Source organism: Dermacentor silvarum, chromosome 1, assembly GCF_013339745.2.
Source record: "Dermacentor silvarum isolate Dsil-2018 chromosome 1, BIME_Dsil_1.4, whole genome shotgun sequence".
Classification (NCBI taxonomy): domain Eukaryota; kingdom Metazoa; phylum Arthropoda; class Arachnida; order Ixodida; family Ixodidae; genus Dermacentor; species Dermacentor silvarum.
The window spans coordinates 53,961,184-53,985,050 of record NC_051154.1 but is presented as its reverse complement, the minus strand read 5'-3'; the positions used below and the strand labels follow the sequence as shown (position 1 = coordinate 53,985,050).

General features: G+C 45.9%; 1 protein-coding gene across 1 annotated transcript in view; it reads right to left on the bottom strand.

Annotated features, from left to right (window-relative positions):
* LOC119439078 (probable E3 ubiquitin-protein ligase HECTD2) overlaps positions 1-23,867 on the bottom strand; it is a 99,880-nt gene that overhangs the window by 20,741 nt on the left and 55,272 nt on the right. Inside the window, exons 2-11 of the mRNA XM_037704824.2 lie at positions 12,863-13,149; positions 10,936-11,080; positions 4,563-4,652; positions 4,385-4,449; positions 4,216-4,261; positions 4,013-4,122; positions 3,455-3,606; positions 1,993-2,116; positions 1,510-1,606; positions 1,328-1,435 (exon numbers count right to left, since the gene is read on the bottom strand). Coding sequence (XP_037560752.1) covers positions 1,328-1,435; positions 1,510-1,606; positions 1,993-2,116; positions 3,455-3,606; positions 4,013-4,122; positions 4,216-4,261; positions 4,385-4,449; positions 4,563-4,652; positions 10,936-11,080; positions 12,863-13,149 — 1,224 coding nt within the window. The remainder of the gene's footprint in view (positions 1-1,327; positions 1,436-1,509; positions 1,607-1,992; positions 2,117-3,454; positions 3,607-4,012; positions 4,123-4,215; positions 4,262-4,384; positions 4,450-4,562; positions 4,653-10,935; positions 11,081-12,862; positions 13,150-23,867) is intronic.

The window sequence follows — 23,867 nt, the reverse complement described above, 5'->3', positions numbered from 1 at the left end:
ATGGACTTACGGACTCGTGCGTAGTGGACTCTTGTGCGCGCTTCTTTTGTGTTTCCTTGAATATTATTGCATAATATTCTTAAAGTGGGGGGCTGTGTCACAAAAGAGCGCGTAATCCAAGCGCGCGCCGAGTGTCGCGCTAGCCAGCGAAAGAACACGCCGGCCCCGCGGCAACTTCAACAGAGGGGGAGAGCGCATACGCCTCAAGCAACAACGCTAACAACGGCGCCGAAACGTCTGGAAGAGACTCGACGAAGCGACGTTAACCGGAGAAAGAGAGAGAGCACACGCGCGCGCCGAGACACCTTCTCACTCGGCGAGTCGACAGACATTACTACCGCGTGAGCATACACCAACAGGATGAGTCATCACCCCCCCCCCCTCGAGAATGCCCCGACAGCGGCGGTCGAAGGTACGAGAAAAGAGTAGAAGCTTCCCAAGCTTTGGCCATGCTACGAGATCACGACACCGATAAGAATGTTCGAGAACGCCTGTGGAAGCTATATAACCGCCGTGCGAGAATGGTTTAGTGGAATTCAGGAATTCAGGAGGTCAGAGAGTTCAGTCCGCACCGGTGAAGTGATGTAACGTGAAGACCGAGCGTCTGCGGAAGAAGGGGATTCCCCGGCAAGCTAGTCGACGTGTTCATCGAGCGTCTGCATTTCCGGAAGAAGTTCTTTCTTCGAGATTTGCCCCCAAGTTACGCCGAGATCATCTGACTTCAAGACCAACACTGGTGAATACGATTGGACACTTAGTGTTCCTTTTTTATTTTGTGTTTTACGTGTTGGACTCTTAGTGCTTGTCGTTATTTTCTTGTGGTTGTTAATACCCATCTGATTTGTATTGTGTTGTGTCTAGCCTAAGTGTGCAAGTGTGTGTGTAACTGCCTTGTGTGAAGAATATAATTTTGTTGTGTTTCGACAACTCTGGGCTCTGACTCGGTCTTTGGACAGCAACCGGCATTCGCTGGCGCACCAGAGGGCCCACTCTTAATTGTCCTTGCTTTCGTGGGTTTATTTTCGGAAGCTGATAAGGGCTTTGGAATTTAGTCCGCCGTCTGCGCCTCGTTCACCGAGGTCTGTGACAGTCAGTTTCACCTTCACATTTGATTTACGTATAGTATATGCGTGCATGTTTCAGGTAAGGATTAGACGGAAGAACAGCGCTGTGCGTCGCATGTTTCATGTGGTTTATGTTCTTTCTGCGCTGATTGCTGTACCACGTAGCCACACAATGAGTTCCGAAATGGTTATCACAGTACCGAACTAGCCGAGCTGTTGTCAGTGGCCAGCATGAAATGTAGACATTTCTAATACGGACTTACCTCATTAAGTGAGTCTGACACGAGGTGTGACCGCCGAACATTCAGGTTAAGAAAAAATACATCTATATCTGGCGCCTGATGGTGAAGAGCGCGGTTCAGTAGACTCCTCTGCAAATAAAAGCAGCCAGATGTGGGACTATGATAACAATCGCAAACAGATTTTGGAATGTATCAATGCTTACCCTCGCATTTAATATCATCTGTTGTTCAGAATCTCGCTGCAGGATAGATTTCTTGGCCACGATGCTTAGAATGAAAGGATACTGGCAGTAAGAAAACCTGCACGGAAATTGTTGTATTTGCGTATTGTAGGAACACGTGCCTGAAATGCGAGAAAACTTGCAGGGATTCAGTGTCGACAGCTATTATTGTACATAGCCTACCTTACTGCAACCAAATCATTCCATTTTTTTCCTCGAAACAGCTGCAGCTCGTATCTTGACTACTCTAAACACCATGTTTAGAGTAGTCAAGTTCTTTAAACTATAAATACATTGCTGGCTATAAGAACTACACTTTACTTTTATAATGAGGATTTCAAAACCGTTGTGAACGCTGCCTTGCAGCTGAGGTTTTATATATTAAAAAAATGTAAGTTTCTGTTCTCGTAAGATATAACAACGACAAATAGAGTTTATAAGCCTGGAAAGGGTGAAGAAACTTGCTTTGTGTGCTTTCCCGGAGACTGCCACCGGTAGTATTCAGACATCAGATCGATGTGGTCTAAGGCACTGTTGTAGAACTCAGTGTAGTTCAATATGTTGGGATTCTTCTTGTTGTTTGCCGCATCTGCAACAATCATTTTTAACATGGCAATTATTGTCACTGTAACACAGTTACTGTAATACAGTAACACAGTGTGTGCAACACACACAAACACAAGCACACACAAATACGCACGCACGCACAACCCCACACACACACACACACACACACCACACACACACACACACACACACACACACACACACACACACACACACACACACACACACACACACACACACACACACACACACACACACACACACACACACACACACACACACACACACACACACACACACACACACACACACACACACACACACACACACACACACACACACACACACACACACACACACGCACGCACGCACGCACACACGCAAGGTGAGAAACCAAAGATGTTCTATGCAAACTAAATTCTGCTGCGCTTTCGCACAAAGATCACAAGCAGCTTTACTTCCGCGATCTGCACTTGGGAAGCCACGAGCACCAAGCGTCGTCATCCGGCAGTACTTGTGAAAGTGCCCGCCAACGTGGCATCTCCTGGAGCACTAATACCACGGGGCGAAGCACGCTTTACAGACGTGAGTTTTGGGGAAGTGAGTCGCCGCAGAAAGATCGGTCAAAAAATAAACATCAATGCACTTTTCACTGCTACATAATTTATCAACTAGGGAACGGCTTTGAACCGTCCGTTCCGTTCGCAATTCCCAGCGGGGGTGTTATTCTGAGCATTGTAAAATTCCACCATGTTGTCGAATCCGCTCATGTTTCAGTTTTCAGCCAAATGAATGAGGGCGTACCCGTCCCGTCGATATCGATATTGAACAATATGGCGGAACTTTACAGCGTCCAAAATAATGCCACAGGAGCGCATCTGTGCTTAAGCCACCACTTCGTGTCACTACAAGGTAATATAAATCCTCTAGCGACATCACCAGCGACAGTCCTGGCCCCAGCCACAACGGGGCTCCGACGCAGTCGGCGTTGCTGGCTGTTCTCTGGTTAACATTCGATACCGGCTGCGCTGCCACATGCCGCCTACACTGCTGACAACGCCTCGCGGAAGCCATTGTAGAGCTCCTCTTAACAATTGTTGGCTCTCAGAATAGTGTGTGGATAGGGAAGAGGAGGATGCTCGCCGTCGCAGAAGGCTTACAATCATCATCGACGGAGAAAAAAAAAAAAGAAAACAAGCAGCAGCAATTTCTCGATTAAAACTACTGAACGACGAGTATGGCTAAAATAGTGCAATAAAATCGGCGTTTTTCTGGAGCTTAACGTCAGAACAAAGTCAGAACAAAGTGCGAAAGGCAGAAGCAGTGTGACAGAATGCGCGCTTTTTTAAAGGGTACCTACTTATCAGAGCCAGCACTCTCGTCGCGCAAGGAATCCACCACCGGCTTTTGCTGATGGACGGCAGTTTGTGGCCGTTAGCGGGAGGGAATTCTCGTATGGTGATGAACTGCAGAAGACGCTTCACTAAGGCTCGTAGCCTCTCCGGCGTAGAACTGGTGTGCGGTTCAGTCATGAGCAAGAAAGAAAGAGAAAGAAGCCACTGAAGCATTTTCGATGTGCTTAATACTTACAACTGTACTCTCCCCTTTATCGAATCTTCGATAAGTGGGGTGGTGAAAGTCTAACAAGAGACTAACAATAATGTCACAACTAGACGTAGATGTTTATGTTTATTTGTTTACAGATTACCAATCTGTATGGGCATCTTATGTTTGTCAAGTAATGCTTTTCAAATAATACGCCTGCAGAAATTTTTTTTAAGATGTCCTCCGTAATCACAGCAATAGCCTTTTTGACGTAGTGCCTTCTATACATTGTTCGCGGTTTTACGCATATTTCTACCAATACCCCCCCCCCCCCCCAAAAAAAAAAAATAAAAAGGCGCAAATGTGTGCTTACTTTGAAAACCAGTGAATGAGCAGTTGGTGGTCCGAGCTTTTTAATGACACCACTTTACGCAAAAGATGTGCAAATACGGTGTATGACGCCTGGCTGCTAAATATTGGATTCTGAAACAACGACAAGTAGAAGGTGCACGTTATATTCACGCACCAACAGCGCTAAACAAGACACAGTAACATTAACACAAAACTTGTCAATACCTGGAGCAGAATATATACAGCTCGTGTGTCATCTTTTGTCTTTAATCTGAAACAAAGAAATCATTATGTTTTTAAACGTGCTAATTTTGCCCGGGAGATTGGTTGAGTATTTGGGTGGTTACTGTCACGAGCACGTATGACATATCTATTAGCCAACGAATATAGTTACCTGATGTCTGTAGCTAGTAAAGAGTTAATAATTCCTTTTAAAACCGCCTTGCTCACGTAAGCTGGCTGCAAAAAATAATTAGAACGAGATAAGTTATGGAAAACTACCCAGCATAATTGAAAGAAGAGAAATTATAAAATGGGGACCCGAAGGGATGAAACGTGATAAAAATACTCACCAGCTCTTCTAGGGTGTCATACACCGCATGCAACAAGTCGATTTTGATCTCCGGATCTTCAAGCTTTGCATCATCCTGATTTGGGTTTTCCTAGAAAAATCAACAACCTATCTATGACACTTAAAAGGGTAACATCAATTACAATTCATCGTTGAAGTGTGTGTCCGAACAATATCAATAAATAGCGGAAAGCATCTGCAAACGCGTAAAATGGTGCAGAAAACGGTCAAACTGTCAGACGTCTTCTTAGATGAATGTATTATTGATGTCACTTGAATGTAGGAAAAACGCCTATAGACCATTTTTTCATAGGTTCCGCCATATTGCGTACGCAGTGGTGCCATCTATGGACAATCGGCATGCTGGCTTGGGCGAGCGCTTCGTGTTGTAAGCCAGGTATACGCTCCGCGGCAGTTTCTGGTGGTTGTTTTCGCGCTCACACGGTTTATTTAGTATGACGTGGGCATCTTCTCAGTGGGAAACGGGTATGTGAGAGGTACTGAAGTGATTTAGGTAGGCGTGGCCAAAGTTTCTGCTGGCGTTGAGAAGGATGGAGCACCCAGCGCGATGTGCGCGCGCGTGTTTGAGCCTACAATCAGCCTCGGAGATCCGTTGTGTATCTGAAAATTTGTTTCACGAATGTGACCTTACTGCAGCATTCTCACTGGTATTCCAAGCTGTGCTTTAGCGGAAATGAGTAGTTACGAAACGTAAGACGATCCTAACGGCGTGGGTGCAGTACTGCTGCGGAGTAGGTTGTGCTGCTTACTTTGACAAAAGTTCAAATTGTTATCTGTAGATACATTGCGCGACTACCTCGTTTGTTGGACGAGGTTTCCGCCTTCGGATGAAATACTTCTAGTTAATATAACAGCCTACCATACAGTGCGAATGACACTTGTCGAGTGGTCGGGCGACTGGCTGCGGGCTGCGGGCTGCGCGAGTGTCCGAAGCAGTGGTAAATGATGAGTTGTAGATTTGTTTCTTCTCAATAGCGCATGGTCCAAGCCTGCGTGTTTTTCTTTTTGTTCTTTTTTTTTTCTTTTTTTACGGAAGAAGAGGATGGAAATTCATCTTTTTTTGGGGTCTTGTTCGTCCCGTCAACAATGACGTCTTCCCCCGTTTTAGGGAAATTGAGTCCTCTCAAATGGCCGCAGGTTTCTTTTTAAGCGATCCCTTTCGGACATTGCTGCGTTACAGAGCAACAAGGCAATGCCCAAAGACAAAGATGATATGTCTCATGCTGGTTTAACAACAACAGGATTGAGGAACGCCATCGGCCTCATACAGAGGGCTAGCGTATATAGAGACACCATAGTAATTTCAATTCTACTAGACTTGAAATGCTTGAAATGCGCTCCCTAGTGTTTTTGATTTTTTTTTCGACGTTTCGTCAACCAGAATTGTCGAAGACGTCGGACGACTAGCCAAGATACCTTCCCTACCGGAGGCCGGGGGCGCCTTCGCCTCCCGCCGCTTCGATAGGAGCCTGCAGAAGAGCCCGATCTGGTAGCAACGGGAGCTCCGTCATGACTACGCCTGACCGGACACCGGGACAGAGGCAACCAACTGACCCTGAGAGCAACCGTGAATGTAAGATATGTAAGGCTACAGAAAAAGACGACGAGTCTACGCTTATTGATGACTGTGACATAGCTGACATCACAGATCTGGACGATGAAGGCTTCAGGCTTGTGCGTCACCGCAAGGAGACGACCGTCGGAATCCTAGTGATTATTACACCTGTCACAGAAGGAGCCGACCTGAAAAAGGTGAATCCCATTGCTCTGTCTACGGAAATTGAAGAAATTCTTGGCGCATCACCAGTTAGGAGCCGATTTACTGCTCAAGGGGCGCTACTCCTAGATGTACAGACAGAAGAACATGTGAACGCCCTTCTCAGTTGCAAGTCAATCTCAGGGACTGCAATCTCAGCACGAGTGCCCAATTCGTACCTACAAAACACTTGTATTATTAGAGGAGTGCCGAAGTGGTACACTGACGAGGAACTGTTGAACTACCTAAAACCACAAGGTGTTTATCATGCAAGGAGAGTCACGCGACGCGTCCAAACTTCCGAATCCGAATGGCAGTCCAGGCGAACCAGTACCGTGGTTCTAACGTTCGCTCCAAACACAGACCGCCCAGAGAAGATCAACTTGGGCTTCACAAGACACGAGACCATTGACTACGTTGAGACACCACCGCGGTGCTTCAAGTGTCAGCGCTATGGTCATGTGGCCAAGTACTGCCGTGGTGATCAGCGGTGTAAGAGATGTGGAGGACCGCATGATTTCAAAACATGCACGTGCAGGGAGAACTTTCTTAGTGCAAACTGTAGTGGTGGTCATCCAGCTAGTTATAGCAAGTGTCCTACGCGGGCAGCGGCAATAAAGCGAAAGAAAACGTTTATCTTGGGGCCAACAGCAAAGGATGAGAAGAATAAGACGAAGAAAAAGACGGAGTCGCAGAGAGTCAGACGACATCAAATGGAGTGAAACTGATTTCCCAAGCCTGAAGCTTTCTTCAGGAACCCAGAACACAGTGGTGCCATCGCGCAGCGGACCGGCTAAAGCAGTCAAATCAGTGAACAGAGACCCCATAGAAGAGAAGACTGCTGAACAACCGTAACAGCGAAGCTATGTGTCTGCACTGCAGCGACCCCAATCGCGTTGCGATGAAAAAACGCCACAGGAGGACTGCCAACAGGTGCTACGTGCTCTCTTCAAGGCCCTGCGATCACACATAGAAAAGATGCCAGCGAGCTAGCTGAAGGACATGCTCGAAGTAGTCCTGGCTCTCGAGTCAGTGATTCTAAGCTCTGCCTCTTCTTAAAGCACCTAACATTATGGATGTGGTCAGGACACAATGTACACCATCTCGCCCAAAGGTGCCACTTATTATGCAATGGAACTGTGCCGGTCTTGCGTGCCATTTACCTGAACTGTCGCTTTTCTTACGCAACATGCCTGTGCCAACATTGGCCCTGTCCGAGGCTGGTCTTCCAAGTTCCAGATCAATTGCTGGTTACGTCGCACATGGAAACCAATGTATTCCGACATTTCCGAATGGAAGCGCCATGCTATATGTGAGACGTGAAATACCGCATTACGTTCTCCCAGTTCAAGACCTTTGCAGCAGTGCTTTGGAGGTCACTGCTGTACAAGTGCGGCTGGGAAACCGAAGCCTCAGCGTGGCATCCGTGTATGTGAGCTCTCGCCAGAAGGTCTCGATGGGAGAGATCATAAGAGACCTCTGCAGCCGCTGCCCGGCTCCGAGGATTATATGTGGGGACTTTAACGCACACCATACTCTTTGGGGCGACAAGGTGACTGATGCACGTGGGAAGCAAATTGTTAGTGCCTTAGACACTGAAGGACTCTGAGTGGCGAATGACAAACAACCAACGTTTTTTCGACCACCGGCCTCTTACAGTGTCATTGACTTGACATTATACTCAGCAGACATCCTCGCATCGTCAACGACGAGTAAAAATTGAATGGGTAGTGACCATTTTCCTGTCTTCGTCAACATTGCTGGATATAGAACCAACGGCCGAAAATCCTGTCCTGTGACGCATTGGGATACATACAGGGACGGCCTAAGTGAATCATCTGGAGACCTGTTCGCGGACATGCTACGTAGCAAGAGATTAGCTACCGCTGAGCTGAAGCTACCCGACCACTTTCCCGCTCCGGATCTAAAGCTAAAAAATCTATGCGCTGCTCGTAGAAGAGCGGAACGGAGGCTGCTGAGGACGAAGGGCGACCCACCAATGAAGACAGTATACAACAGAATTAACGCGGTGATTCGACGTTACACGAAGAAACTAAGAAGAGATCAATGGGCAGCATTTTGTGCAAGCCTATCGGTCTTCACGCCAGTTCCAAGCATATGGTGGGTCGTTAATAACCTTGCTGGAAACTTTCGACCAAACAAGCCATTTGAAGCCCTAGCATTGAAGTTAGGCAAGACGCTCGATTGTCTTGCGAATGCCTTTGATCAAGTATACTCTTCTGGAAGGTCAGCCGGCACAACCAACCCGCCTCCGCCGCTATCGTCGTCTCCGATGGATGCTCCTTTTACACTGAGAGAGATGGAGCTAGCTATGAGCAGCCTCTGACGTCGCTGTGCGGTGGGACCTGACCGCATAAGTAATCAGATGCTGACGAACCTACCGATTGAGCAACGACGTGACTTGCTGGCATTTTTTAACAAAGTGTGGGCTAGAGGGGATATCCCGCATTTATGGAAGGTAGCATGGGTGGTACCGGTTCTGAAGCCTGGAAAGAATCCTGCAGCTCTGGACTCATACAGACCGGTATCGCTGACCTCCTGTGCAGCGAAGCTAATGGAGAAGATGGTGTGCACAAGACTCACTTGGTCTGTCGAGCAGGGTCGAAAACTACCGCCGTGCATGACTGGGTTTCGCCAGCGTCTAAGTGCTCAAGACAATGTGCTAGACCTGCTAAGCCACATAGAACACTACAGTGCGGATGGCCTGTCGACGCTTGCTGTTTTTATGGATATTTCCAAGGCTTACGACTACGTGTCTCCAACAGCCATCATCAGTCAGTTACACGTTATAGGCGTCATGGGTCATCTCTTGAACTTCATACATACGTTTCTCAATGATCGCCGTATCAGAGTCCGTCTTGGTAACACTTTGAGCGATGAAATAGGTATATTTCGCGGCGTGCCACAGGGGAGTATTTTATCTCCCTTATTGTTTAACATCGCCATGGCTAGCCTCCCAAGAGTACTAAACCTTCGAACACCAGTGAAGAGCCTATGGCAGTGAAGACCAGTGAAGGTCTTCACTATGACCAGTGAAGAGCCTATGACACCAGTGAAGGTGTCGACAGAGCTTGCTGTCGACACCAGTCGACAGCAAGCATATATGCCGATGATATCTGCATATGAGTCTCCGGCTACCAGCATCGGCGCCTCGCACGAATAGCCCAGGGAGCAGTAAATGCCATTCAGGGCCACTTGGCAACGCTTGGACTATCACTCTCAGCAGAGAAATCATCATTCATACTATTTCCTGGAGTTAAAAGAAAATCTACACGCTTGAAGCTGAGTATGGACGGATACCACATTCGACAAGTCACCAACGTTCGATTTCTTGGCGTTACCTTCGACCACAGGTTAAACTGGCGCCGCGCTGTTGACCACGTTGTGGCGTCATCGTCACAGATGCTACATGTGCTCAAGCGAGTCGCTGGCATACGGTGGGGCAACCACCCGACGTCGATGCTACGGCTACATACAGCGTTGGTTACCAATCGGATCCTGTACCAGCTACCCCTGATGTCACCCTCAGATAGCCAATACGAGCGCTTAGAAGCCATCCACAGAAAAGGTATTCGACTTTGCCTTGGAGTCCCTCAGCCAGCGTCGAACAAGAAAGTCTCTACGAAGCTGAGTCACGCCCTCTGCGACTTCAGGCTTCCCAGAGTCTCATGATCCAGTTACTACGATTGAGTGAGTCTACGCCCGGCAAAGCCCTGTTAAGACGTATAAGTAACAGCCACGGTCACATTTTTATGCAGCACTGAACACACTTCGCGTCTTAGGATTGCGCTGCTCGAGACAGAGAGAAAAGATAGAACCGCCCTGGACATTCGAGGACATCACATGCGACTTAAGTATACCACGATTGCAGTCAAAGAGCTGCATTCCATCTGCAGAAGCCAAGTCATTAGTCCTACAACATTTGCACACGACATCTATCTATCTATCTATCTATCTATCTATCTATCTATCTATCTATCTATCTATCTATCTATCTATCTATCTATCTATCTATCTCCTCCTACGTAGTGATGATGTCCTGGTCGTTTCTTCAACTGGGCATATCTGAATAGGCATGGCGCGGTGGCGGAGAGCATGAGATGTATGCATATACATCATGAATGCCATGTCATGACATATGTGTCATGGCATGTATGTTATGACATAAATAGTATGAATGACATGATGCCATCATGGTCCTTTTCTTTCACTCGATATATATCAGGATATGAGTGGTGTGCATGCATGACCTGACAACGACATGACATTACACAAATGTCATGACGTGAATGACATAGATTGAATGACATATCATGCGCGTCATGACATGAATGACAAGACACGCATGCGCATCTCATGCTATGACTTCAATGACATCATGCGACTGTCATGGCATATTGTATGTTATGACATGTGTGGCATGAATGAGAATAATGCCATTGTGGTTGTTTATATATATATATATATATATATATATATATATATATATATATCAAAATATGAATGACATACGTACATGTTTTTAACAAAGTGCAGCAACCGATGCCAAACGGCCGTGGAAGTGTAATTAGCTCACCTTAAACAGTGCATTCAGCTCAACTAGGGAACTGAAAGTTTGCTCGTAGAACTCCTGCACCTTGGCGAAGCAGCAAGACGCCCGCCCTTCTTCAACGATTTCCCTGTGAGGCGGAAGACAGAGTATTTCTAAAGTACCGTATTTTCTGGATTATACTTCGCGGACTATACAAGCTTAAAAGTTTACCTTAGTGGTGTGCGGGCTATCAGTGGCAACGGACTATACATGATTTTATTTTTTAATATCAGAGGTGCGCTTGAAGCAAACGAGGCCAGGCTGCGCCTGCATTTTCTTCCCGCGCTAAATTACAATGCGAAATCAGCTCCGCAATGAGCGTCGTGGCGCACGACAAATATTTTCGGCTCATGATATGCAAGCGAAGGCTGCTTGCGATGCCTAAAGTGGTTGCTTTTCAGTGCTTGGATTTGTGAGCAGAGGCACGAGCAACACCGCGTTGCAAAATGCGCTACGCCTTTATACGCAACTTCATATGCGCGCAAAGCACAAGAACAGTTGGAATGGTGCTGAATACTGTATACTGAATACTGGATGTGTACTGCATACTGACACTGAATAATGTTTATATACACTGTATACTGGTTGAATACAAGTGAAGAAAAAAAAATCACTCAAGATTTGTCCCTGCTACAGGACTCTAAAAAGAACAAAAAAAAAAGCTTATTTTTCTTTTAAGCTCAGCTTGGCCCCTCCGGAAAGTACATCGGGTGTGGAATACATACAGGGTGTTTGTTTTTAAACAATACAGTTTTTTTTTTAAACTATGACCGCGAGACACCTGTCGTCTTCGCAAAAGACCTATACGGCGAGGCGGAAATACTTTGCCGCTGCTTAAGTTAATCTGAAAAGACAGATTATGAAATTAACAAAAATTTGTTCATTAACTTCTTTTATTAATAACTTGAGGGAGGTTGTTTATATCGAGAACTTGTAGTGAGTCACAATTTATAGCATACCCATTTTTTAAGAAATAAAAAAAATCGAACGTAATTTGAGATTTTCATCGTCGAAATTCAGGGCCCCATCCAAATGTCCTAATATGATGCTGCATGGCTTCATATTAGGACATGTACCACATCGGCTGAACACTCACATCTACAATGTAATGTACACACATCTTGATCTCAGCCTAAAAGGCTATTTATTTATTTATTTATTTATTTATTTATTTATTTATTTATTTATTTATTTATTTATTTATTTATTTATTTATTTATGTATTTATTTATTTATTTATTTATTATTTATTTATTTATTTATTTATTTATTATTTATTTATTTATTTATTTATTTATTTATTTATTTATTTACACAGTACTTCAGGCGTTGATAAGGCCCAAGCAGGATGGGCAATTCAACAAAGATGGAAAAGGAAATATGAGTTATGAACATAGGCAACGGAGATGTATGGGAAGAAATAATTGGTTCAATAGCAAACACATTAGGCAGAGAGCAAACATAGACGATAAATTGAACATAGGCAATTGTCAATAAAAACACTATTAGCCATATTAGCATGCGTCAACCACGAGGTAAAGAGTGCTCGTGGTCATGCCTCGCTCGTCTTGTAGTGACAGATCGCAATTACGCTTTTAGTGTGTAGTGACAGATTTGAGTACACTGTTTAGGAGGTCTGAGAAATAAGTTGTTTCGCGCGGAAAGCCACGGTCAACACTTTTGCTCACTATCTTTTAAATTCTGCGAAGAACTGGAGCGGTGGCAAGTGATAACGTGAATTTCTTTTATTTCTCTTTTATTATTCATTAATTTGGGGAGTTGGGGGACGAGGGGGGGGGGGGGGGGGGCGATGACAGAAGCAACGACGAACCTTCACATAGCGTTCTGTGTTCAACTCAGCGTATCTCCAGCGCCGTCGACCCAAAGTGCATCCCCGAGTCACTCTACTTGCCTGAGTTCGCGGATGTTTTTGCGTCGCACCGGGTACTCGGGTTCGGGCAGCAGCTGCTCGCGACCGTAGACCGAGCCGGTGTCCTTTGCGGGCTCCGGCGGCGAGCCCGCGCTCTGGGTGCACAGGCGGCGCTCGGCGTCGTGCTGCACGGGCGGCAGCGACGAGTAGAGCGCCGTCGGCGAAGGAGGCCGCAGGATGAGGCCTGTGATGTACGCGTGGATAGCGCCCAGGCTGTCCGTGATGAGCGGCCCGAAGCCAGTGACACGCACCAGCGGCCGCTGAGAATCCTGCGTGCAATGAGGCTTATATGAGCGCTGTGATGCTGGACGAAACCATCCCGAGCGTTGAAGTCGACGGGGTGTGGATCTGGACGCATTCATACTTCCAACAGCGCGCTTAGGATGGGACAGTATAGCTAAAACAACACGCGAAGCAAACGAGACGTCTTTCCAACTAATGCTTATGGAAAACTTTATTTTTGGCAGTATATAGGCACAAACTGGCTTTTAAAAAAAATTAAAAGAAAAACAACCGCTGAAAAATCCTGTCATCAGTGGATAGATAGATAGATAAACTTTAATGCAAAGATAGTTTTGTCTTGCCCCAATGGGGCATCGCTAATGTTCGGGGCCCCTAGTCCAGGGCTTCGCTGGCTCTTGCCATCTTCTCTGCTCTCTGGATCAGCTTGAGCTGGTCGTCGAGGGCCGAGCTGGACAGCAGTGCCTCCCATTGCTTGCTCCCTTGTGGTGTTCGTGTCATGGTGTTCTATGTTGTGTAGCGTGCACTCCCGCGTAATGTGGTATAGGGTTGGTGTGGCCCCACACCACGGGCATTCGTCCCTGTAGGCTGTGGGGTGCATGCGATGTAATATTTGTAGGTTCGTGTAAGTGCCTGTCTGGAGCCTACGCCAGGCAGCGGCATCCTCCGTCTTAAGTATTCGATGGGGTGGGGGATATCGCAAGCGACTCCCTCTGTGGTAGTTCAGGATTGCTGAATACTCGGGGTCAACTGGGTCAGGGTCATCTGCAGTCGGCGTGATGAGTGCTCGGTTATGTGCAAATTCTCGAGCTGCTCTGTCGGCATACAGGTTACCCGTGATGACAGCGTGACCCGGTATCCAAATGATGGTTTGCCTGGTGTTGTCGTCAGTGTCCTCCTTGGGTATTTGGGCTAGGACTTGTGCCGCAGGTCTTGCAATTATTCCCTGTAGGAAGTTGCGGCAGGCCTGCTGGGAGTCCGTGAGTCATCAGTGGGATTTGCACAACGCAATTCTACGGTTTCTGCATGAAGAAGGTCGGCAAAAATTTAATTACCGAATATAATTCGAATATAAATTTGGCCTACTGGGTAAGTGTGCTATAAAAAAAGCGTTCGAGGACACCTGCGTGAAGGTACAAAATTTATTCGCGCGTTAAATATAAAGACGGAATGCTGGCGCCATTGTCACCCCCCCCCCCCCCCCCCCAAGAATGAATTTTGCCGTTTCGATCATTTGTTGCGGACACTTGCACCTGTCGTGGTTTGTAGTTGCGTAAATATCAAAGTACGGCGAGCACCCACAACCTCTACACTGCAGTGTCAGGCTACCTACTTCGCCTCCCTTGCGAAGTCGTGCTCCCGTACCTGGTCGCTTGCTTAGGCGTCTGTCCGTATGAGCCGTGCAACTTCTGCCACACCTGAGTAGGATCCATTAAACCACAGATTGCGTGCATTGAGCGTATACCGTCCCCGGTGATTGGTTGGGCCAGCTGAAGCTCTTTTCCTAGCTCGACAGTCCATGAGAATTGTCAAGCATATAAGGAATAGCGGCCTATCGATTCCTTCCTTGTCCCGGCACTACATAGCTTGCCTGAGGAGGGCTTCAGCAGTAGCGCATATAGAAATCTGCAAGTACCCGGGTCTCTGAAAGCGTTCAACCAAAATGACAAAGCTACGTCCTTTTATGCAAGCGATGCCCTTGCTAAACTGTCTCCCGCTACACATGTCCCATTCTAATGCCACGACGCGCTGCGGGCGTACAGCAAGAACAAATGAATAAAATTCATGCTGTGTTCACACAACCTTTTCATGCTGTTAGGTAAAGGTATTTCAACGACGTTCTTCGAGACTTGTTTCGAATGGGCGAAGCGATTGGCAACTTCTAAACTTTTGGCTTCCGCGCCGCGATGGCTCAGTGGCTATGGCGTTGCGCTGCTGAGCAAGACATCGCGGGCTCAATCCCAGTCGGGGTGGCGCTATTCAAATGGGGCAGAATGCAAAGAACGGCCGTCACTGCATGCACCTTGAAGGAACCCAGGCGGCGGATATAATCCTGAGCCATCCACTACGGCTTCTCATAACCCCCTGTGCCATTTGGGAGCATTAAACCCCTCAATTTTTATAGGTATGCCTTCGAACTTCCTAAAACGTGCGCATTCAAATCAGATTAAGAAACTATCAATCACCTATGCCCTGTTCACATCTGCCTGTGCCAGAATCTTTGGTGTCCCTTGAGTTCAGTGGACCATCGGCCTTTTACTAAAGATAAGATCCTGGGGGCCTGACCTCACCCCTTATAAGCCTAGAAAGCCACACGAGCTCTCTTCTACAGTACCTGGTGGTTCATGTCAGCCATCTCTATCTAGCATGGTGCGTTCGCTGCCAGAAGTGCGTACTATATGTTATAAAGCTCTGCACAACTGTGAGGAGCTCCAACTTGGTGCTTGAGAGGAATACAAACAAGGTGTTGCTTTAATAAAGTAACTATGCACTTGAATGCAGATAATGTTTGCAAATAGGATATTTAGGTACATTTTGCTGTTTCATTGCGGAATTCTGTAGAGAACAAAGCCAGTCACCGGCACATCTGTAGGGCAAGTACAGATAGCAATATAAACTGGGCCCGTATTCACAGAAAGCTCTTACGTTCGAATTGTTCTTAAGACAAAATTCTAGACAATGCTGATGCTGGACATATTATTAGCGAAGGTGGCCGGGCAATAACAATTAAAGCACATTGACGAGGGAAGCTTTGCAAATTCGGCCCCTGCTATGTCAGCCTCGCGTCCGTTCCGTCGTCTACTCGGTAACAACACACTCACGCCAAAGCCATCGCCCTCTCCTCAGCACATGTTTCGGCCAATCACCTCGCTTTAGGTTAGAAACGCCATTCCCATCCAACAACCACGTAGAAAGTGGATGAAGTGGCAAAGAAGCTGCCGCGCAATAAAAGGCAGCCATTGGGCGCTAACCTACCTCACGGAAATAATTTATTGTGTTTAGCCACTCTCGCATGCGAAAGTAACTAGCAAAATCTTTCTTTTGATTGTTATTTTTGTGCTCTTAGCAGCACATCATTTATGTCTTGTAACGATCTTGTGTTGAGACCTAAAGATAATCATCCACAGTAATGTTTGCAAAAATTGTCCACCTCTGTGCCCGGTGCTCCATATGAGCATTTCCTCAAACCAAAGTTGTGATGGTGTCCAAGTCTCTCTGCCCATGTGGCAAACGTTGGAGCCGGTGGCCTTCTGTCACGTGCCGGCGCGCGACTCGGTAAGCGGTTCGCTGAAAATGACTCGCGCACCACCAGAACTGTTCGAAGTTCCGTATTGCCGTCTGGAAATCACTGATGATTATACCTGCTTGTGTTTGTGCTATGGCTAACGCGATAGCTATTGCCTCTGCGGTTTCTACGTGTGGCGTGTTGACTGTAGCACTCGTCGTGCATTTTCCCTCGTAATTTATCACCACTGCTGTGTAGGCGCGCATCTTGTATGAAAATACTGGCTACTACTTTCACATGCACTCCGAATCAGTCACCCAGAAAAAACATTGTTTGCGATTCTTAACACGACTGCGTGTAATGTATACCATAACACTTCACGAATACCATAATAGCCGTCACCCGAGAGGAATGTTTCACGGTTAAGATCGAGAGTTAGGCCATTACAAGCGATCGAATACTTTATAGTGACCTGCAACAGCCTTTATCGACAGCATGACACACCCCTCCCGCCCGCAACGCGGAAGCAACTGATTGTAATTATGGCCTTAATGGCGAGGTACGAATTGTTCGTGAAACCCATCCATTCACTACAACTTCGAATTGAAACTAAGAAGCAGTTCCTTACAGGGCCAATCGGATTGCCTACAGTATACTCGATGCACAAGAGGCAGCTTGAGCATCCTTGAAGAGGAAATCCAACTACCTTTTGTACCGTAATGTCTCGAACCTACATGGTTTAATTATACAAACTGATAACTATTCGCTTCGTCAATCCATATAAGACTGTCTCGTACACCCGCCTCATAAAAAAGACATGCACCACAAGCCTCGTATGATTTAACATGACTTTGACCTTTTCTGATGAATGATGATATATTCAATGTGTCCCATACTACTACTCAGGGTATCGAACCGGAACTGAAATAGTATGTTAAGATTTTTTTCACTCCGGAAGGAAACAGAAAGGAAAAAAATAACGGTTTTTGGTTCAGGTTGGCCACCTTTTCCTGAGCTTTTCATCGAAGCATTGCCTGCTTTCGTAACTCAACTCTGCTACCTCGTTTGTAAATACACACCTTCTTCCCGTGCTTTAGAATTAGCAGCACGGTTTCGACGGTTTTCCACGTATTTAGTCAGGAGGCTAGGAGGGTAGATCCTCTTAGTCAGAGGGCAGAACATTAGCTTTGTGTGTGACCAATGGCGGCGCTGCTAATGGCGCTCCGGTGACGTGAGTCGGAAAAACCGCCGTTGTCGTCTGCTACGCTCCTACTATAGAACAGCTTCATTTTCATGCGTTTTCTTGCGCTATGACTGCGTCTCGCCTAGCAGGGCGCTCTCCAATTATTTTCTGCATTTCTTTCTAGTATTAGTTCTATAAATTACCGCATTAGGAAGACAATGAACGTTTTATATTTAATGTACCAGCTATATCCCCACCTGATCTGACATTCCAGCGGCTAAGGCGTTGTGCTGCTAAGCTGGAGTCGCTGATTCGACCCCGGCTGCGGTGGCCGTATTTCGATGGGGGCTAAATGCGCAAACACTCGCGTTTACTTAAATTTAGGTGCACGTTAAAGAACCACAGGTGGTCAAAATGAATCTGAAGTCCTCCATTAAGGCGTACCTTATAATCATATGGTCAGCTTGGCACGTAAAATCTCAGAATTTCATTTTTATTTAATAAGAAATCATATAACCACAGCCCTTGCGGGCTGTGGTTGCTGATGCCGATGCTAATGTCGATTGCCGATGCTAATGCCTTTTCGCGCTTTTCGCGCTTGGTCAGTGGTCAGAGCGACGGTCCGCTCACGTTATCAACGGGATCAGCCGGCCGTGAGCGGTGGATGATAAGATTAGTATAGAATAAAGCTTAACCCATCGCTACAAAATACCGGCCCTGGATATACAATAGCGTTAGCGTTGCCTCACCCACTTACGCTAACACAAACGTTTTACGCTATAGTAATTACTCTCTATATTTGTTCCCTTAGCGTTGGTTTTTAATCATAAAGCTTATCAACATGTTCAGCTTTCCGTAATAAAGTTCAACTGCAACAAAATTTTCGACCGTGTTTTTTACACGGTCGAAAATTTATTGTGTCAGTGTCAGATAGCGCGAATACAGAGCAGCCAACATGCAAAATATTACGTTTGAAATACGAGTTGATGCATCTCAAAAAGCTGGCGAAAATGGACGTTTCAGACACTGAAGTTGAAATAAACACCGCCATTCTTGCTTGACGGAAGTGACGTATATGACATAGTAGGCCGAGAATAAAGTGTACTAGATTATTCTAGTGCGGGGATTGTTCAATAGAGTGAGACTCATGTTCTGAAATCTTTATTGCTGAAAATTATTCGCCACCACTTTTTTCGCTTTCTACATATGCAGTAAGTGAAATGCACGCGTCTCGCCATTTCGACCAAGCTTAGATAACGTGAGTCAAGCTTTTTTTTTTTTTTTTTTTTTTGGCACGTATACTTCAAAATCACTTCCAATGTCTTAATCATATCTTGAACGAGAAGTAAGTGAACCAAGAGGCCCGCTTTATTAAACATATCTTAAGAAGCCAACCAACAATGACACCAACAACAACATAGGGTAAATTACTTGTACTTACTAATTGAGTTACAGAAAGGATAAATTATTGGAAAATGAAAATAGGTGAAAAAACAACTGGCCGCAGGTGGGGAACGATCCCACGTCTTCGCATTACGCGTGCGATGCTCCTACCATTGAGCTACCGCGGCGACGTTTTGTCATCCACTTTCTGTGGTATTTATGTTTTTACAACTAGAACTAACCATGGGAGTGTTAGCCATCGCCACCACTCACAAACCTCACGGCGGATGTGGAACATCCTTTCCGACGCAGGCGTCACGAGTTCGTGATCCTTATGGGTGATGGCAACTGGTCAATCAACCCACATATGCTATACCTGAAGGCATCAATGTTGCAGGATTCGAGCCCTCCTTATGTAATGAACGAGAAGAAAGGGAACCGATAGGCCCGATTTATTAATCATATCACATAGAAGCCAACAAACAATGACCCTATGTTGTAATTTCCCCTATATATATGTTGTCCTTGGTGTCATTATTTGTTGGCTTCTTATGATATTAACAATACCTTGCTCCATCTCAAAGCAATGTCCCTTTTTTATTTATTTTTTGGTACATAAATAGGTCCAATAGGGCCGCATCTCGGGACTGTAAGACGGGCAAGTGGATTGGTGCAATGCTTCAGGGAAGGGTAAAAAAAAATGAAATTGCTTTGACATGGAGCAAGACGTGAAACCATGCGTAGAAATTCATTAGAGGTGATATTTAAGTAGGTGTCAAAAGATGGCGGGATTCATGTTATCCAAGCGTGGTAGAAACGACAGGACGCGTGGATTTCGCTTGCTGGAAACCACATATATAGGAGAAAAAATGTGCAAAAAAATAATTTTCAGAAATAAAGATTTGAGCACCACTCTGAGCCTTTATTCAACAACCCATATAGGCTCTGAGAACATGCGGCGCGGCTCCTCGGCATGATTTCCGAGATGGGAGATATTGGATGCGACGTGATGTGGACTACGTCATATCCCATCGATATCATGTGCACGCGTCGTCTCTTTAGGAGCTATTTAAAAGGCTGCTAATAAGAAAACTAGACCATTACAAGCCCCGCAGTTTTGCCGGTGTTGCTGAAATAGTGTATACTGCGCATTTAGAGCGAATTTTGCCAAATAGAAATATCCGTTGCCGTTGGCTTTAAACTCGCTTTAGAAACGATCATCTCCGACAAGCTAGAATGCAGCTAGAAAACCGCGGAACTAACGCGGTGAAGCTGTGGCTGTCTGGTTGTCACACGGAGCTGTAGTCACTTCCTGCGACACACCACCACCTGATCGCATCTCGCTTTCGCTTCATCCCGCTGCCCTCTGCCGTGGCCGAGGTGTATCAGTAGCGTCCATAAAATTCCGGACACGAACGCTGGCTCAGGGACGCGCGTGCAAGGAAGAGGTTACTCTGCACGTGCGTCGTATACCACGCGTGTTACTACTACGGACACGCGTTGGCGTTTGCACAGAGTTTTAACGGAACCCTTTTGCACACAGGTGGATAGGTGCTATACGTGCTAAAGGACGGGTCTATAGGAAGCACCTGAATGAGCGCTTGCCTTACTGTCCTTAATGAATGAAGTGTATAACTGCTGTTCAAATTGCACCCGCGCTTCGCTTTTGGCGACGAGCCGATATGTGCAGGGACCGCTTTGAATGCGCGCGAGGTTCACATCGACCTCGTGAATCCAAGAACATTTTTAATATTCCGCTCAGATGTTGTAAATATTTTATAAAACAAAGAAGAAAAGGGATCACATCAACCACAATGGTTGCGTACATGATTCCGTTATCGTATGTGATGACGTACAGTCAACCACAAAAAGTCGGACCATGAAATCTGAGAAAAAGCTGAACATCTCCGCAGCCTCGCAACCCAGCCTGGTATTCGCATTTCGGGCATCGACTAGAATATGCTAATTACTTGTATACAATTTTACTCGCTACTGCTACGGGCTGCTTGGGAATTGAACGTTTTCTGAGATCCCGTGGTCCGTAAAATTTTGTGGTGTACTGTACGTCACAAAAAGGGGAAAATATATGTGTGAAGCTCGGGGAACATAAATGGTACAAGTCAAGTAGGCACACTATGAATTGACTTTGCATCGCAATTCTTAACATGGTTATTTCAATAACCTCTACCTTTGCTAATCAGGGCCCAAATAGTGCACACGCTCCAAATAGAAACCTCTTCTTTGAATCATATGTGCACTGTGTACCAGAGTTGAGGAGTGGAACCTTCCATTTCATTCCAAATCAATTGCAGAGATTGGAAGTACCCGTTAATTCCACTCCTTTTAACTACTCATAATGGCGAGAGCTGGATCATTCTCACTCCTGGAGTGGCTGAGCTGGCCCATTCCGCTAGTCGAATTACAGTAATTGAAACGGTTTCTCTCTATTTGTTTACTACTTGCGCTTGTGTGCCTCGTACAAAAACATATTGTTGAATCAATACCAACGTTATAAATTATGTTGAGCTCTATTTTTTCGTGTACGTAACTATTATTCTTCGCATTGATAAGTGAAATACATGGTTATGTTTTGGAGGACGATCTATTTTGTTTCATATTTACTGGAATATGTTAATTGGCATAATTGTTTTTCGAGTAAATCTTTGGGACCGCCTGTTATTGCCCTTTTAGTATACTAAGCAGTGCGCGAAAAAAACATGGTGTGTTCCAAATCACCATGGACTGGTGCAGACTGCAAGCGTTTGCGACATTGTTTTAGCCTCCATCCTTGTATGATAAACCAATCATGCCCTTGCTAAATCGAATCATTCTTGGCCACTAAAAGGTTACTATTTTTAAATGCACCTAAACCTTGGAACGCAAAATGTTTCCGGGTCTTCAGGAGTGTAGAATGTGCAGAATACCGTCTTGTTTTTATTTATTATTTATTTCATATACATCGCAGGCTCCAGAAGGAGTAATTCGTGAGGGGGGCGATACAGATAACAATTGTGTAGCCAAAACATGTTATACAGTTGCGTAACATGAACAGACCATCTATAGGGCAAGCACAGCTAGCTATATAAACTGGGCCCGTTTTCACAGAAAGCTCTTACGTTAGAATTGTTCTTAAGAAAAACTTCCAGCCAATGCTGATGCTGGACATATCATTAGCGAAGGTGGCCGGGCAATGGCAATTAAAAAACATTTACGACGGAAGCTTTGCGAATTCTGCCCTTGCTTCGTCGGCCTCGCGTCCGTTCCGTCGTCTACTCGTTGAGAACCCACTCACGCCAAAGCCATAGCCCTCTCCTCAGCACACGTTTCGGCCAATCACCTCGCTTTAGATTAGAAACGCCATTCCCAACCAACAACCACGTAGAAAGTGGATGAAGTGGCAAAGAAGCTACCGCGCAATAAAAGGCAGCGATTGGGCGCTAACCTACCTCACGAAAATTATTTATTGCCTGTTCTTCCCTTACCCCATCCCCCTGTGTCGAGTAGCCAATCGGACAGTTGAACTGGTTAACCTCTCTGCCTTTCACCTCTTGTTTTCCTTCCTATGGTGTTTAGCCACTCTAGCATGCGAAAGTAACTGGTAAAATCTTTCTTTTGATTGTTATTTTTGTGCTCTTAGCAGCACATCATTTATGTGTTATAACCATCTTGTGTTGAGAACTAAGGAAGATGATCAACTATGTCCAGTGTTTACAAAAGTTGTCCACCTCTGTGCCCGGCGCTCCATATGAGCATTTCCTCAAACCAAACTTGTGATGGTGTCCAAGTCTCTCTGCTCATGCGGCAAACGTTGGAGCCGGTGGCCTTCTGTCACGCGCCGGCGCGTGACTCGGCGAGCGGTTCGCTGAAAACGGCTCGGGCACCATCAGAACTGTTGCTTGAGTAAGTGCTGACTCGCAATCTCGCCTTTGATTAAATACCAAAGCTCAAGGACGCAGAAAACAGAAAGAAATTACTCAAAGCACGATCGATTTCTTTTCCTGCTTTTTTCTTTCTTTAAGTGACTGTAACGCTTGGCTCGTGTCCTTGCTTTTCCTCCCCGTAGTTTTTAGCGCTTAATAGATAGGTAAAGTGTAGCGTATAGCAGCAAACGCATGAACTTAGCGTTAGCGTTAGCAGTGCGCAGACTCGCGAGTGACGCCACGGCCAGGACGCCTCTTGCTCGGCTTCCGGGCAAGCTCGTTCGCTTTGTGCATGCCCGAGGTTCAGATCGCGCCAGCCGTACTTGCTGAAGGATGTTAACGCGAGAACCTAAAGGGTCCGGTGTCGCAGAAAATTGCCGCAAATAATTAAAGTTCTTCTATCATTAATATTGCTCATACCTTGTTTTACATTCTTTACAAAGCTATTCTTCGAAATTTTCAGAATGACAGCCCAAATACAAATGTCATGAAACAAAACACCGAGAGCACATGGCTTTTATGTTAAATCTTCTCATACTGAAACGTTTTAGGCGCGAATCAATAATGGGGGTTGTTGGTTGTTAATGGCGTTTCTAACCCAAAACGAGGTGATTGGCCGAAACGTGCTGAGGAGAGAGCGATGGCTTTGGCGTGAATGTGTTCTCACCGAGTAGACGACGGAACGGTCGCGAGGCCGACGAAGCAGGGGCAGAATTCCCAAAGCTTTCCTCGTATACCCGCGTCATAAACTTTGTAAGATAGGCCCACGCTAGAGGCCCTGTTTCTACCACAAAGCTCGCCTTCGTACATAGCGTTCGCTACCAGCATTTCGCGGTATACTTAGAATTGAAACTAAGAAGCAGTTCCTTACAGGGCCAATCGGAATGCCTACAGTATACTCGATGCACTAGAGCGCAGCTTAAGCAGCCTTAGAGAGGAAAATCCAACTACCTTTTGTACCGTAATGTATCGAACCTCCGTAGTTTAATTATACAAACCGAGAAGTATTCGCTTCGTCAGTCCATACAAGACTGC